Raw genomic sequence first — 17,385 nt, 5'->3', positions numbered from 1 at the left:
TGTCGACGTTGGACTCCCAGTGAAAATGGCAGTAAGCAGCTGACTTTGAGGAGGGAGATAAGACCTTGAAGATCTTCATTCGCAATCTCACTTGCTTTAGCACTGAGAGCAAATTGCTTTCTAAGGAAGAAACTATCAAGGACACAGCTGAGGAACACCCACAGGAGGAAGCAAAGCCCACATTTCAAAGGTATTTTCAACAAGTCTGGTAGTTTATTTAGCCCAGAAATGTCTTAGCGATTTGAACTCTTCAAATAAAACGTTATATAAACAAAATTTACTTCCAGATGGTGGAATTTACGGAGAAAAGAATTTAAAGAAAAGCGGTTTGAAGAGTTGCAGTCTGTATTCTTGGCAAAAGACCCTCACATTTTTATTTAGGAAACGAAGATGTTTTTGAATTGCAAAAACACATAAGAGCATCTGAAAGCAGTCAACCTCCTTGTTGTTTCCATCCTATTCCTCAGCAAGCTTAATTGTTTTCACATTTATAAACAATTTTAAATTGAAATGCATTTTATCCTCAGCATTTTTCATCTGAGATCTCCATTCCTACTAATGTTTCCAAAGTAAGGAGAGTAATCTTGGAGTATTTCCTGTGTGAGGACTTCAAAGATTGAGTGGTTGAGAAGAGGAAGTAGGGAGCAATAGACTGGCCCCTTCCAGCAACCATGACACTCTTGCCTAAGGACTCAAGTTCTTCTTTCTCCTACTTTCAGTTCAGACATGAGTGTCTGTGGGCTGATGTGGTACAGACTGAAAGATTAGGCTCCAGCTCCATAATTAATAGGAGTGTGAAGTCTGTGGGGAATGCAAAATCTGATTGATTGTTCATTTAATGAACCAGTCTCTTTGTGTTCCTCTTCCTGCTTTAAAAAAAAACCCAGTATTTTTATTTTTCATAAATATTTTAGATACAAACAATTCTGTTTCCTCAGACTTTTATAAACACCCCCACTCCCTTCCTCTTTTAAGATATCCAAATATGTCCATTTTTTTCTCTAAGGGATGCCAAAACAACTAAATTTTGCATAAAATAAAATTTCCCTTGTCAATTCTATTTGCCACCACTGTATCCAAATCTCAATATTAATTTATTAATATGTATAAATATGTATGTGCATGCACAACACACAGTTGTTTTCCCCCTTCTCTGTTATCTTAAATTAGCTAGAAATGTTACTTTAGGTTTGCCCAGAAGGTCTTTGGAATTTTTTTGATTGTATTGATTAACTTAAGGGTGCTCAGGTCTGCAGGCCATCCTGCAATCTGTGCCGTTGTTACTTATATCAGTGTACTTGCACTCCTAGAGATACCCAACCCAGTCTCTTGGGATTTTAAGGTAAGGTAATGGGTGTAGGATGAACCAAGGTCTACCTACATGCTATAAAGCACATTTTGAGCTCCACTTAACATTTTCCCATTTAATCCTTATAAAAGCTGGTGAAGTAAGCATTACCAGCTCTTTGTACCTCCATGGAAGCCAAGGCTTAGGGAGTCTGGGCTAGTTAGGTTAGAGTTGAAGTTTCACACTTTGAGGAGGAAAACCTCTTTATTAAGTTGGCCTTTTCACAGTGCCTGGAGTCACCAGTCATTTATAAGGCACAAACAAGTTTTAGTTTTGTCTTCGAGACTTGCCGAGGTTGGATGGAGAACGAAGAGAAAGCTCCACAACAGGGAACTAAAACGTTTCAGCTTCGTGCTCTTCCAGGGAGAATGCCCTGCAGGCTGGAGTTGTGGGTAGGGCCATAGGCAACTTTCCAGTCACTTGTGGGTCCAGGGGAAACTGGGTGTTGCCTCATCTGCCGTCAGCAGGACATCTGGGACAAGTTGTCTCAGTGCTGCAATGGCTACAACATGGCCCAGGTGTCCATTGCCCCAGGCTGTTACACAGAGGCCATCTGGGTCCTCTTTTTCTCAGGGGTCAATTGGGTGGAGTTGGAACTTTTCCTAAGGGTTGGCAGACACTTGGCTGGGCTACTTGGCAACACTAACCCTCTTTAAGACACACACATACATCTTTAAAAATTAGTCAAACTCTTACATGTCAAACATGGCTTTTGTACTTAAATGCAAGTTTTGCATGAGAAACCACATGTATCATCTGCTTTACTTTTTTAAATATTTATTTTTTAGTTGTAGCTGGACATAATACCTTTATTTTGTTTCTTTATTTTTATGTGGTGCTGAGGATGGAACCCAGGGCCTCACACATGCTAGGCGAGTGCTCTACCACTGAGCACAACCCCAGCCCTCATCTGCTCTATTTTTAAGGCTTGAAGGCTTTAACTAAATTAGGAGACAAACTGATGAGCAAAGAAAGCAATTCTCACTAAAAAGTAACATTGTTGGGGGAAATTCAGGTCCCCCTAAAGAGTTAGCCTAGAAACCCCTCCTAATAGATGAGTTACAACCCCAGAATTAGGATACAAACTCACCACCTGTGCAGAGTTCTCCCCATTTCCTCAGGGTACAAGCCAAGGGTCATTCCACTAGAAGAATTGTCTAGAGAGATGATGGCCTCTTTGATCACAGTAAAGAGCTTTATGGCAAAGGGGTAGAAAAAATACATTGTAGAAATACTAAATTGAATGTGTGAACCGTTTGATATATACCAAAATTGTTTTTTTTTTTTTTTTGTCTCTTTTTTGGTGATCACAGTAACTCGCAAGCCATCCTCTTGTGTTGTATTTTTATGAATTTAGTTGTTCCAGGTTGTCTTTGTTTTGTTAGTACATCCTCACTCCACGGTATAAACTTACTCAGCTGACCTGCATGTTAGCTGAAGTCACATTGTGTTTGAACATTCTCTCCAAGGTTGAAGCAGGGGGAAGAATCAGGGTAGAAATTGATCGTTGAAGGCCCTTTTGCAATTTCTACTTTCCTAAGACAGAATATCCTTCTTTCCCCAGCTACCGATAACCTTTATTTAGAACAGAGTAAATCACTGGACTCAAAATTTATGTTCTACACTAAAATCTGCTGGCAAACTACTTGTCTTTGCTCCAAGTGTCACTATTCATTGTGTAAATGCAGTGCCCTCAAATAATTCCACATCTTACTGATGGCCTCTCACTGACCCCAGGTCCTCAGTGGGTGTTTTTGAGTAACATATTGTTCGTGGTCACACAGATCACCTCTGACATTCACAGATGTATGATTGCTCAGTTGCTGGAATCTTGTTGAGAGTCAAATAAATGCATTAGATTATGGGTTTTGTTTGTTGTTCTTGGCCTCCTCCCCTTTTTTTGTACTTAGAAATTATTTAGGGATTTTTAAGTATTTCACAGATGCAACTTTGGCATTCTCATGGTTCTGGAATTACAAATTAGAATTTCATGCCTTCTTTACAGCTGGGATGGAGAAGGAAGACATTGAACCTCTGGCATTCAGAGTTTTTCTATCTTCCCCCTGTGCTGAAATGAAGTCAAAGTATGTAGCAGTGGCTCTTGGATTAGGAGCAGCAGGAGGGACAGAAACCTGGGTCCTGGAAGTGAGAGTTGGTGAACGTTTCTGCTTACCTTCTCTCCTGGCCAACCTGGAAAATTGTGCATTGGTCTGTCTACCCCAGCTCATTGATACAAGTCTTGGTGACCAGGCCCTAGGGCTTATGCATATGGTGGGCTCTTTGGATTTTGCAATCTTCCTGCCACCCTTATAGGGAGGGAGGAGTCAAATGGAGTTTAAAGCATGTCTTTCTCTATCTTTAAAGGAGAGGCATGTCCCTTCATTTTGTCTGTTGTCATATCAGTCCCAGACAAAGTCAGAATTCTTGAGGCCTTAGCTTTAAACATTGGACTTCCCCTTACCCACCCTATAATTGAATCCTCTGAATAGTAATAAGACCTGAAATTCAAACCTGTGGAACTGGGTTCTGCCTGTATGCCTACTTGTTCAGAACAGCAGAGACTTTTAGAACTTTTGTTAAGTTCCAGTATTTGTTTAGGATTAAGACTTTCTTATTATTCAGTAGCTGTGACCACTTTTAATCACAGTTTGTAGTAGTACAAATATGTCACTTGGTGTTTTGAACGGGGAGGCCTAGTGGTAAATGCTTTAGTTTCAGGAGACAAAGAGCCAGCTCTGGATACTCCTAAGCAAAACTGAGAAGTAGGAGACTTTCTCATGGCCAACCCATTCCTCTATCAATCAATGTCTGTCTTCTCTCTCATTATTGATTACTAAACTTTACCCTGGCGACCATTCATTGATTAGGGTTGGGCATAGTTGCATGTTATATTCCCCATATCAGGCTTAGAAGCTCTTTTATTCTCCCCACTTCACATGTGAGGAAAGAGGGCACTGAGGCTTTCGGGGTGAAATTTCTGCTAACAATCTCAGAACCAGAAAAAGGCAGAGCTGGCTTTGCCCAAGTGAAGTGCACAACCTTCTTGGCTTATTCTTCCCCACCCCCATCATAGCAGCATTTCAAAGAAAAAAGTAAACTGATACTTTGAGCCAACATAACAAAGCTTATTAAGGATTTTATGAGACAACTGCTTAAATTGAATGTAAGCACTTCACCTTTACTTCCACAGATATTTGTATTTAAATAAGACTCAAAAACAAAAACAGCAATAGAGATGTGACTCAGGGGTAGGACTATCATTCAAGCAGGAGCTACCAACTATCCCTCCAATTGTTCTAGGGTTGTGGCTCTTGCTGAAATACTGAGCCCTACACAGCACAGCTTTACGCACACAGCAGACACTTAATTATTGCTGATTTTAATCAGCTGGTTTTAATTCAACTCACATTCTCATTAAGTGTAAGAAGAGCACAAGAAAAGCCGCTTTGATTAACTTTAGTTTATTCTATCGACAAAACCTCGGCTTTACCCACCATCTCTTTATATTTGAAATACCCACTGTTCAGAGGTCAGGTTCTTGTTTTTGTTTTTTACGACACATAGATTATGCTTTGAAAAAAATTTTTAATAGTGTTGTCTAGTTCATGAAAATTTATGTTTGACTTTATTTATCTGTCTCTGAATTGAGGTGAGCTCTCCATGTTGAATTTGATTGAAAAGCCTTCATAATGTTTTGTCTTATCTGTCCTTGGGATCCATTTTAGCACAAACATACTTTTGGATGATCAGTTTCAAGCCAAACTAACTGATTTTGCCATGGCACACTTCCGACCCCACCCAGAGAATCAGATTTCTACCATAAATGTGACCAACAGCAGCAGGAAACATCTGTGGTACATGCCAGAAGAGTATATCAGACAAGGAAAGCTTTCCATTAAAACAGACACCTACAGCTTTGGAATTGTAAGTGTACACTGCTGGCTAATAAGCAGGGGAGAGTTTATTGCCAAGAATGTTCTAAATTCTAAAGAGAAATTTTAATTAATTATTATTTTAAATGTTAGCTCGTATTAGTTATACATATTAATGGGTTTCACTGTGATATTTCCATATATGCATAGGTCATGTTTGAATTGTATCCATCCTTCCTACAACCCTCTCTATTCCCTGCTCGTGTCCCCATCCCCTTCCCTAATGGTTCCTCTAAGAAGAAACTTTATAAAAGTTTTAACTTGGGCTGGGGATGTGGCTCAAGCGGTAGCGCGCTCGCCTGGCATGCATGCGGCCCGGGTTCGATCCTCAGCACCACATACCAACAAAGATGTTGTGTCCGCCGAGAACTAAAAAATAAATATTAAAAAAAAATTCTCTCTCTCTCTCCTCTCTCACTCTCTCTTTAAAAAAAAAAAAGTTTTAACTTTTTGACTTATTGATTTCTGCCACTCATTATCTAATATATCAATTTGTGTCATCAATGAAGTAATAAAATATAAAGGCATTGATTAGAAAGAACTATATTCATTGTCATGGTTAATAGGTGCAACAAATGTTGTCGATGCATTCAACATATGTAGCTGACTTTCTATATGTTTCTCATAGGTAATAATGGAAGTTTTGACAGGCTGTAAAGTGGTGTTAGATGATCCCAAACATGTTCAACTGGTAAGAACTGTCTTTTTGTTGACACCCATTTTCTCATTTTTTGACCCACTTGTATGTAATAAGATTTTCTCCTCCTCTTCCTAGCGGGATCTCCTTATGGAACTGATAGAGAAGAGAGGCCTCGATTCATGCCTCTCATTTCTAGATAAGAAAGTACGTCCCTGTCCTCGGAACTTCTCTGCCAAGCTCTTCTCTTTGGCAGCCCAGTGTGCCACAACTCGGGCAAAGTCAAGACCATCTATGGATGAAGTGCGTATTTATGTGGTTTTATTCAAAATGGAGCCATGCAATATCTATGTTGGATAAGTGGTGTTTCTGGGTGAATTATTTATCAGTGAGACAAATTAAGCTTTCAACAGAAAATGCCAACCTAATAGATATTCCTTTCTAGATCAAAAGTTATATGATTTGGTACTCTGGTAGAGGTCATTATTGAGTAGAACCAGAGCATCACAAAAAAATATAGTGAAATGTAGCTTGGAAGGAATACTTATTCAGCATTTATTAAGATATCTGGCCCATTAAAATGCAACATGTATTTCCCCTTTTCATTTTAAAATTCACTCTTTTGTCCATAGGTGTAGTCATGCATTCACTGATTTGTTTATTTGCGTGTAAACAAACACTTATTGTATTTGGTGCTAAAGATACAACAGTGTTCACTATACAGTGTCAACCCTCAAACTGCAAATAAGGAGTCAGATGAGTAACTTGGGATATTGGTCCAGCAAGATGGAAGCCCAGGCTGATGAGATCGTAGAGTCAGAATATACTAGCCTATGGTAATCAAGGGAGCCTCTTGGTGGAGGTGACCGTTTAGCTATGATGTGGACAGCAGGTTGGATAGAGACAGCAGTAAGGATGGAAGGACATTGCAGAGAGAGTCGCCAGTGTGGGCTCCAGGTGGTGGAGGCTGGCATTAAGACCACAGGTAGGACAGCATCATGGATGTGAGGTGGGGGTGAGGGAAGCCCACAGTACTTAAAATATCAGAGACTTCTGGGTAATAGAGGGACATGGATTCCATTTTGAGAGTTTGGGTTTTATTCCAAGTCATTGTAGAGCCAAGGACAGGTTTTAAACAAGGACTCAACATAATAAAAATGGAGTGGGAATCAGGAGAGCATATTCCAGGCTGACACCACTAGGAAGAGCTGTGTGGGGACCTGGGCCCAGAAAGGAGCTATGAACTATGGCTTTGGAATGGAATTGAGAGCCAGGAGAAGGCTCCTCCTTACTTGCTGGTGATATTTATTCATTTTACTGAGTTTCAGCTTTATTATCTATAAACTCAGAATGAGCATTTTATTATTTGTTAATAAACAGCATTATTATATTATTATTTGAGTGTGTTAAATGAGAAAATATATGTGAAAAGACTTTACTAATTGTAAACCTATATGCATTTTTAAAGAGAGAAAGAGGAAGAGAGAGATTTATATTAGGTCAAGGGTCTCAAATCTTCCCACACATTCAGATCATCTAGGAAGCTTTTATAATGCACATCCATGGACCCTGGTCTCCTTATTTTTTTGAATGATAATCTGTAGATTGGAGCTAGCGGGTGAGGGGATCTGTTTTCAAAAAGTTCTGTGGGCATTTTGGCATTTGAGAACTACTAATGGATTACCTCCCTTATGTTTGAAGTCAGACATGTAAAGACTCACCCAAGGCCACAAAGCTAGCTGTTGGAAATCTAGAACTAAAGTTGGGTCTCATGATGTTTAATTCAATGCAGTTTCTTTTATATCTTGCTTCTTGAGAATGAAGATGAAGGGGTGTCTCTAATCTTTAAGATCCCTTCTAATGCAAATTCAGTAATTAAACTTATGAAAATGAGAAAATATTCTATAATTGAAAAAAAGGCAAGAAGGGATATTTTTCAAGCCTAACTCAATGTTCGTTTGTTCTTCATTAATTAGGTCCTGAATGTTCTTGAAAGTTCGCAGGCCAGCTTATATTTTACAGAAGATCCTCCCACATCCCTGAAATCCTTCAGGTGTCCTTCTCCTCTATTCTTGAATAACGTACCAAGTATCCCAGTGGAAGATGACGAAAGCCAGAATAATCATTTGCCACCTTGTGATGAAGGTTTGAGGACAGATGGACCGACTCAGAAAATTCCCTTTGAATGCAGCCAGTCTGAGGTCACATTTCTGGGCTTGGACAGAAAGAGAGGCAGTGAGAGAAATGAGGATGCTTACAACAAGCCCAGTTCTTGTGAAGAAAGTCTGTCTCCAAAGCATGCAGCTTCATCCCAGGGCTTCAAGGCCACTGAGGTGAATTTGGACTCCTTTTTAGAAGACCCAGGCCATCCTTCCAGCAGCAGGCTAGTGGAGCCAGGGTGCTCCTCTGAATTTTTCTGTAATAAATATGAACCATACAAAAAGGATGAAAGTTCACCAGAAGGTAAAGAAAAAAGCAAGTATTTCTGAGACACTTGAGCAAAGGTACTGCCTTGGGAAGACATCATCTCCTTGAGTTAGGCCCAGAGAATGGCTGGTGGTGAATTTGGGGTAATACAGATAAACATTCTGGACAATTCTATTCCTTCCTTCTCAAACCCCCAAAACGGAGAGGCTTAAACAAATGTTTCCTCAGAGTAATTACCTCATGATCAAACCCAAACTAAATTAGAGCCATTCAAAATTATTCAACATCCTTGGTCTGACTTCAGCAAAACAAAACAGTTTAAACTTACCAAAGAGGGACAAGATTCTCATGTCTTCTCTGTCGAAGTGAGTCTGGGGAACCTCCCTCTGCAAAGGACTTTCAGTTGCATTCTGTTGTTTGGTTTAGCTTACTTAGGAGGGTAGCAGGAAATGTCTAATTTGTCAATGTACTTTGTGATCAACTGTAGTGTTTTTCTGTTCATCACTGTCTAAAAACAAGCCAAGCTCACCGTTGGCCAGGGTGTGCTCTATGTGACAAGATTCCTGCCCAAGATCTATATTTCTATATTTAAACTCTTAAGGTAGCCTATTCTATATAATCTAATTGTTGATTATTCTTATAGATTTTTACTAACTCAGAGACCTGTCATATCTTGAGCAGAATATGTGATATTTTAATCAAATAATTTTTGTTCCAGAAAATGACTGGTCGGCAGTGTAGGTCAGCTTTTGATTGATACTATTTGTGCCTTCCACCCTGTGTCTCCCCTCTTGACTGTTTCCTGGAGCTCCTCTTTTGATGTCCTAGCCAGTTATTAGGCTCTGCAAAACTGTCATCCTCCAAAAAACCTCCCAAATCTCTCCAACCGAGGGACTCACTTTACCAGCATTTCCATAGCAATTTCTTTGAATTTCTCTTTTATGCTTGTCACGTTCCAAAATGTATCAAAATCAATCTTATCTCTGTTCCTAGATTGCTAGCTCCCTTTGTTTTCTGTTGTCACTGTAACAGGATATCACAAATTTAGTAGCATTAATTATTTTACAGTTCTGCAGGTCAGAAGTCCTTGGCAAACCTTCTGGCGCCTCTAGGGGACCCTGTTGCCTCTGCTAGCTTTTTGAGGCCACCTGTATTCCTTGGCTCAGGGTCTTTTTCTCCGTCTTCGAGGTCACCAATGTAGCATCTTCAAACCTCTCTTTCTCCTCACCCCATCACTTCCCCTCATGCTCTCTCTCTCTTTCTTAATTCTTCTTTATTACCTTTTTCTTGCTCTGGCCCTTCTGCCTCTCTCTTATAAAAACCCTGTTATTGCATTGGGCCTACTCAGATAATCCAGGGAAATTTCCTTGTCTCAAGATTCTTAAATTAATTGCATCTACAAATCCTCTTCCTCATGTAAAACAACATATTCACAGATCACTAGGATTAGGACATGGACGTCTCTGTGGGGGCATTGCCCTATCACACTCCCTGAGTGTGTAAGGGTGACCTCCTCAGAACTTAGCATCAGCCTCCTCAGAGCGGGTATATTCTTTAAAAAAAAAAATATCTATCTATCTATCTATCTATCTATATATATATATATGATTTTTTTAGATGTGGTTGGACATAATACCTTTTATTTTATTTTATTTTTTATGTGGTGCTGAGCATTGAACCCAGGCCCCTGCACGTGCTAGGCGAGCACTATACCACTGAGCCACAACCCCATCCTGCGGGTATATTCTTATAAATTAAGTTGAATCAAACTATATATATATGAACTCACATAATAAATAATTCAACTATAATTAACCTTTCTGAGTAAATTAATGAAGTAGGAATAATGAATAATGGATAGAAACATTCAAAGAAAACCTTTTCCAGAGGATTTACAGAATCTCCCCGTCCAAGAACCTTGCTGTAAAAGCTCTAGCTTTCTGTGTCAGGAATGGAACTGTGAATTTTACTCTTTGGAGAGACAGTGCAGTTGGGTTAATCATACTCAGATTGGAACCCGAGTTCAATAATAGCTAATCACAGAAGAAAATCATCAGGAACAGGGTCAGGAAAATAGACTAAGGTCAAAAATATGGAGTTAAATTTCTCTAAAAGGGCATGAACTGAGGTTAAAAAATACAGTAGAACTTAGCCTGACTGACAGGTCTAATACAAGCCCCAGGTAAGCAGTCAGGAGCATCAACGTTCACAGGCTGCAGGACACCTGGTCTGCAGGTGCTGTCTTCTCATGTAATCAGCACATATGTGTTAATACTGCTTTGGAACTGCCCACATGTTGACTAAAAACTTTAATTCTTTTGCCTTGTTTGAGTTTGGCCACTCTTGATTATACATGTTAATGAAACGAAGCAGCCAAAGTCTTCAGCATTTGGCTCACATGTTGCAAACCATTCTGAGGCAATGTACTCCATCTCAGAGATGTAGTTTGAAAGTGTATTGACTAAACTGAGAAAATTAGCCTGCAGTTGGTAGAGTGCTTGTCTTGCATGCACAACACCCTGGGTTCAATCCCTAGGACCACATACACCAAAAAAAAAAAAAAAAAAAAAAGAGAGAGAGAGAGAAAAAATTAGCCTGGAATCATGTAAAATTGCCATTAATAATCCAAAATCAATAATTGATATGTTAATTTTTTTACTTTGAATCTGCAGACACCCCCTGTATCTTTTGTGAAATGTCATAAAAAAGCTCTGATTAACACCAGGCTTGTACAATTACTCAGCATTCACATAATCTGTAGGCATTGTATTGACTTGAACTTGTTTAGTTGACTGAAGCAGGGTTTCTCAAACTTCAGTGTGCATCAGAATGACATGGAAGTCTTGATAAAGCCATGCCCTCACCATCTTCTAAGACATTTTGTCTGGGGTTAGGAGTTTGCATTCTAACAGCTTCCCAGGAGACGTTGATCCTGCTGATAGGAATTCTGCTCCTTGGAAATCACTGCATTAAACTTTTCTCCAATTATTATACATTGACATATTCTAACTGTGGATCTTAGTTTGGTTTCATGAGAAAAAAATTCTTTTTTTTTATATTCACATATTACCTAGGATGTTGGCTAGCTTAGAGTAGAGGCTAGAAATATGGTGGACCAGTGATTTTATTGACTAGATTAAATTTCAAAAGTGTGATTATTTTGCACATCTTGAAGACCAAGTCAGATTATCTGGCAGTGATCTGATTAATGATCTGAGGAGCAGATGCAACTGTGGTCGAAAAGTACCTAAGTCTCCTATTGAATGGTTCAGTCTTCCTGACTAGATTTGCCTTCTAGGGGGAAGAATTAATGAATGTTAATTGATAGTAATTAAATCTTGCATCTTGCTATGGGTCATCAGAGGATACCTCCATGGTTTACTTATGTGCAGACTAAGTTACATGAAGACACTAAGAATGAGCCTCCAAGTTCTGAGCAGCAAAGATGAATTTCAGTAAAGAATTTTACTAATCCTCATTCTGGTAACATACTGTGGACAATCTTCTGGGCAGATCCTATTTATTATGCTTCTTAGGGTTTTGGTCCCATTTTATAATGCCCCAAAAGATGGAGAAAATATTCTGTTGTTTTGAAAATGGGTATGGGATTTCTGACATAATCAATTTTATCGACTTCTCGAGAGTCATAATGATCTGTGATTCGCTGCATAATAGTGTAGTTTTATGAGGTTGTACATCAGCCTGTGTCAGACAACTTTTAAGACTTGTGGCCCAATGAGAATAGGAAGTGAGGTTTATCATGAGTAGCATTTACTAAGCATTCATTAGAATCAAAGTACTGTGTTAGCTGCTTAGGTTACAACAAACAATTTAGTAAGGAAATGAAGGACAGCTACCCAAGTTACCTGCTCAGTGACCAGTGTTATTGGAAACATACATCAATGGAACTCAAAGCTAAAGCTGAAAGGGGAGATGAAGAATAGATTACTGTGTACTTTCAAGGGAGTGAAGAAGGCTTCTTGGAATAGTTTCCTGAAAAGAGGGGAAGAACTAAGAAAGGGTCACTGAAGAAGCACCCCAGGAACAGGGGCCCCCAGCCCTCCTAGATATCTGCATAGCCCATCTCTGGGGCTGGAAGGATGGGGCAGGGTGAAGGGATCTGGGCTTGGAGCATGTTATGCAAGTTTGACCCTCACAGCCACAGGAAGGTGTGAATCCCACCCACAGGCAAGGAAGCTAGCTTGGGGAAGTTGAAGAACTTGCTGAAGGTCCTCCCAGATTTGGAGGAGGAGGCAGGATCTGTCTGACTTCAAATATAGTGCTCTTTCTTGCACTCTGCATTGCACAAAGGAGCCAGTGCAAGTTCAAGATCAGATTCAAAGGGATGGGTATGAAAAATCATTTGTTGATTCCAAAAATTTTTTAGTAGGCACACAAACCTTGTTATTACATCTACTTTCTTCACTATCCTGGTCCTCTGCTGTGAGTTGATATGAGTTAAGTGAATTCGTTGATGCATTGAATAAATTTATTTATTTATAAATTTATTTATCAGTGGCATCCTTTGTGTCAGGCACTGTTGTAGCAGCAGTGAAAGTCAAAACCACCAGGAACTCTGTCCTCGTAGAGCTTACATTTGAGTGAACGCATGTTCTCCAGTCTTAGGTCCCTCTATAAGCTCTTCCTAAGGGGTTGGGAACTTTTCTTGTCCTGTTGCATTCTTGTAATGCTGGGTGGCCTGTCGGTTCTCTATTAGTGTGCACTAAGCAGTCTGTGACATGCTTCGTGGTGATCATGATAGCCCACATTATTCTGTTAACTCTTGGTTTCTTCAGGGCATTATTTAGCTACCAATGGCCTCTTCAGCATGCTTCTTTCCAGGAGTCTAAAACACCCCCCAAACCTCACCTCACCTCACATAATGCTGGAATTGCCTGTTGGGTTATCTTTCCTCCTGCCCAAAACTGAAGTTCCCTGAGGGCAGAGGCTATGTCCTGCTCATTTTTGGATCCCCCTTGGGTAGCACAGCACCTGGAATGTAATGTGGCTCAATAAGTATCTGTAAAATGAATGAATCAAATAGTTCTTCAAAACTTCCTCAAACTCATTGGTATCTAGTGTGTCGAGACCACTGTCCAGATTGTACCCAAAGTTTGTCTTTCTAGTATCCAGAATATTATCATTTCACCACTCTTGGATAAAATTCATGAATTTCCAATACTAATATCTGATTTATCTTTGAAAATAGATATTATATATGTTAACAACAACTTGCTCTATAGTGGAAAATATTTCCAAATCCATTTCCAAGCAATGATAAAACAATATTTTTGGCAGGGAATAAAGGGGGTTGTTGTGTTTTGTGCCTGTCTTTTTGTTCCAGTTATTTATTTATATTTGATGGTCCATGGCCTTGACTTGCAAGTATTTTCCTGGGAGGCATTTTTATGCCAAAGATCTATATTGCCTGTCAAACTTACAAACCTTGTTATGGCTGTCACTGACCTTGTTGGAGAATTTTAAGGTCACCTCTTTAAATAACAAGAAAAAAGTCATAGTTCCTTTATTTCTTTCTTTTTTTTCTCCTTAATTTAAAAATATTCCCAGACACCAACATTAATTAAAATAGGAGGTAAGAAAGTAGAAAAATCTGATATGCAGGAGATAAGGCTCAGTTAACATCATCATGTCTAGTAGTATGCCGGTTTATTCACATATCATTGAAGCTTTAGACAACTTATTGAGCTGGGTTTTGTTACTTTGGGATCAAGAAAAATGAGCCAGAGAAAAGTTGACTCTTGTCCTGAGTCACATCACTGTTGACATGGGAATACAAACTGAAATTCTTTTAACCAAGTTCAGAAAACATCTGCCCTGAAATAGATAACAAAAATTAAAAGTATCTCCAATTTGCAAATGAATACAACTAATAAATATATGTGACTTTTATTTTCTTCTTCCTCTTCTTAAATTTGTCCTCCCAGATTGGCAAAGGTTAAAGCTATTGACAAGAATACATGCAAATGGGCCTCCTTGTTCACTGCCTGCAGGGATGAAAATTGGTTCAACCTTTCTAGGAAGCAATTTGGCAATATGCAGCAAAAAATTTCAGTGATGACACAATTTTACCTAACAGTTTATTTAAGAGTTTATCTTAATTGATAAAAATCACACAAGTATCTAACCATGAGCCCAAAGATGTATTGCATGATGTCTATGAAATTAAAACATTGGAAATAACCTAAATATCCCCAGTAGAAGATGGGTCAAATAAAACATGTATAAAATTAAATTGCATATGACTGCTATTAAAAATTATTTAGATCTATTTTTATTGCTATGGAAATGTGTCCCTGAAATATTGTTGTGTGAAGAAGCGGACTACAGACTAGCATGTTTACTAGGAGCCATTTGTAACATTGGACATTTTTAAGTGATATATGTTTCTCAAAGAGCTCTTTGCCAAATGTTAATGATGTTTTTACTCTGGGCTGTGGTATTTGGGAGATCTTTACTTTTTTTCGACTTTCATGTCTTTGAAAATTTGATAATGAGCATGTATCATTTTTATTTTCAGAAAAGAATAAAGCTATTTTTATTTTGGAAAAATAAATCATTCTCTACCCTTCTATATTTGCGTGGCTTTTTGCTTTCTTGTACCCTTAGTCAGCAACTAGTAATAATGCTTCTGTTCCATTGTCCTTTATTATTTTTATCTTCCTACCTGGCGACTGCAGCTATCAGATGGATTTGTCTGGTGTCCCCTGAGGTAGCTGTAACAGCACAAATGAAAAAGCAATCTAAGTCAAAAAATCAGACAAGCTGAAATACAGAACAGAGAACAGATCATGGTGCACAACTAAGGGCATTTTATAATTAAATATTGGCTGATCTTGGTCAAAAACATCTTTTAAAAGTTAAACTTAAAATTCATCCTTACAAATCAGGACTTCAAGGAGTTGCCTACAGTAAAGTGAGAAGATCTTTGGGGAGATAAATTTTCCACCATGAAGTATGGACTCTTCAGACTTGTGCTCCACCATCCATTTTTAGCCTACATAAAATTTTTAACTTGCTGAATTTAGTAGACTCTGGGCTGCCATTATCGGCTGGAAATAAAACTTAAAACAGTGCAGAGAGTGTGACTGAATACAATGCTTTTCTGTAGCAGGTAGAGACGGAGCCTATGCAACACTGCTAATGGGATCCACAGTAATGCATTAATTATAAAGGGAAATAGCAAAGTATACACCAGGGTAAAATACCAGTTCTAATGAGTTCTATCTGGAGGGATTGTTTTGTGGACATAACTAAGTTACATAGTGTGTAAATATGACAAAAACACTTCCAAGGCCAATCCAGCTAAAAGATAAGTAAATGCCAGGTTTTTAAGAGCATAACAAACCCACAAATTTTGTTCTTTTATACCAAATTAAAGTATTAGTGCTATTTTGTGTTTCTTGGAAGGGAAATTCCATACCAGTTGTACCATCACTGCAGAGACTTCAGTAAGAGAGAAGGTTAGGAAATTTAATTTATATACAGTGTGAAATGGAACCATTCTAAACAGCATGTTCAGGTACAAATTATCTCTGGTTGTCATAATCTTCTGGGTTCCATTATTCACTAATGATAATTTCATGTCATTCTGAAATTGTACAGCCTAATTATCGTGCAATTGCCAAACCATTAAATGCTGAATCTTATGACATTTCTTTTTCTTTTGTGATGATAACTCAGGATTTTCAAAAAGAGCTGCACTGATAGCCAAGGGTAAATATTAATCTATGACCTTTTATTGTTTTTATTTTGTGTACCCTGGAGGAAAAATTTAAGATTCTAGCATGCTTATGAATCCAAATATGCATGTTTATATTAACTCACTGGCAGCTCTGATGCTATTGCCTGAGACAGGAGGCAGAGCAATCCCTGACACTTTCATTATGCATTTGTCTAGCAGTTTGAAGAGAGCAAAATAATTTATGTGATTACTTATACCTACTTGGCCATTAAGATGTATTTCCCTAATAAAAAAAGTTATCATTCTGTTTTAGAAGATGTGTTCTGACATGTTCCCATCTTTCTGTCCACCTCATATCCTGGCTTTATCATTCTTGATTTCAATAATTATTTGAATGAATCAAGTAGCACCATTGCCTCGTGGTTAAAATGTCTCATCAATTTCAACAAAACAAGCTTTCCATTTCACTTTAGTTCTTGTTCCTAAGGCCACCCTCTAGACCTCATTGCCACCTGCAACTGCTGCACATCAGAAATAATGTTATGTTGTTTTTTACTTTATAAAGACATCCTGTTATTCAGTCTTTCTATTTTTTTCTGATCTATCAACTACCATCTCAATCTACTCCATGTTTTTCTTTGCCTTGGCTAGGACAAGGATTCACCTGTACCCGTAACTGTGCTGTCAGGGATGTAGAACCCCTATTAAGTATTGCAAATAGAAGAAATTTCCCTTTGGGAATAATGCCAGCTCATGAATTCAGAACTGATTTCTACTGTTGGCAGTTAGACACACAGCCCTGGTCACCACATCAGTCAGCTCTGAGGTGGAAAAGCCCACTTATAACTTTTATCCCTGTTACCATGACCACTATGGATCACTTACCCTAGAATCACTCATTCTGGCACTGAATCATGAGTTGTTTTGAACAGTATTGTCTTGTGTGCCTTTGCGTTTCCTAGTGATCATGGAAGAATTCTGCAAACAATAAGAATTCTGCATTCCATAAGTATTACATTGCTGGTGAAATGGTTGAAGGAAAGACAAGGTAAATTCCAAGTAGGCTTTGGAAGACTGGAATGATGCGGAAACAAAGGAAATCTTGCTTGATCTTAAGTATTTCTCTCAAGGAGACTTAAGATTGTCTCATGTACTGGAGAAATAACTTATTTCAAGGAGATCATGATGTTTGAGGTTGCTTAGCCAAGACATTTGCTCCTTGGACAGGGTCTAGAATCACCTTCAATTTCGCTGCTCAAACTCCGTTTTCTGTGCAGTTGTGGTCAAGCAAGATCTCTGCCTGAAAAGGATCCAGAGAATTTTTGTTAAATATCTGAGC

At 38.6% G+C, this 17,385-nt stretch overlaps 1 protein-coding gene across 2 annotated transcripts in view; it reads left to right on the top strand.

The window, feature by feature from the left end:
- The window catches only part of Irak3 (interleukin 1 receptor associated kinase 3), a 56,646-nt gene extending 41,710 nt beyond the window's left edge, over positions 1 to 14,936 (top strand). For both annotated transcript variants that reach the window (XM_040280366.2, XM_005328708.5), the window contains exons 9-12: positions 5,074 to 5,272; positions 5,909 to 5,971; positions 6,056 to 6,220; positions 7,894 to 14,936. In XM_040280366.2, coding sequence (XP_040136300.1) covers positions 5,074 to 5,272; positions 5,909 to 5,971; positions 6,056 to 6,220; positions 7,894 to 8,406 — 940 coding nt within the window. In that variant the 3' untranslated portion in view covers positions 8,407 to 14,936. The remainder of the gene's footprint in view (positions 1 to 5,073; positions 5,273 to 5,908; positions 5,972 to 6,055; positions 6,221 to 7,893) is intronic.
- Positions 14,937 to 17,385: the final 2,449 nt, after the last annotated feature.

This window comes from Ictidomys tridecemlineatus, chromosome 6 (genome assembly GCF_052094955.1).
Source record: "Ictidomys tridecemlineatus isolate mIctTri1 chromosome 6, mIctTri1.hap1, whole genome shotgun sequence".
NCBI lineage: Eukaryota > Metazoa > Chordata > Mammalia > Rodentia > Sciuridae > Ictidomys > Ictidomys tridecemlineatus.
The sequence above is the reverse complement of the archived record's forward strand: the minus strand, read 5'-3'. Positions and strand labels throughout refer to the sequence as shown.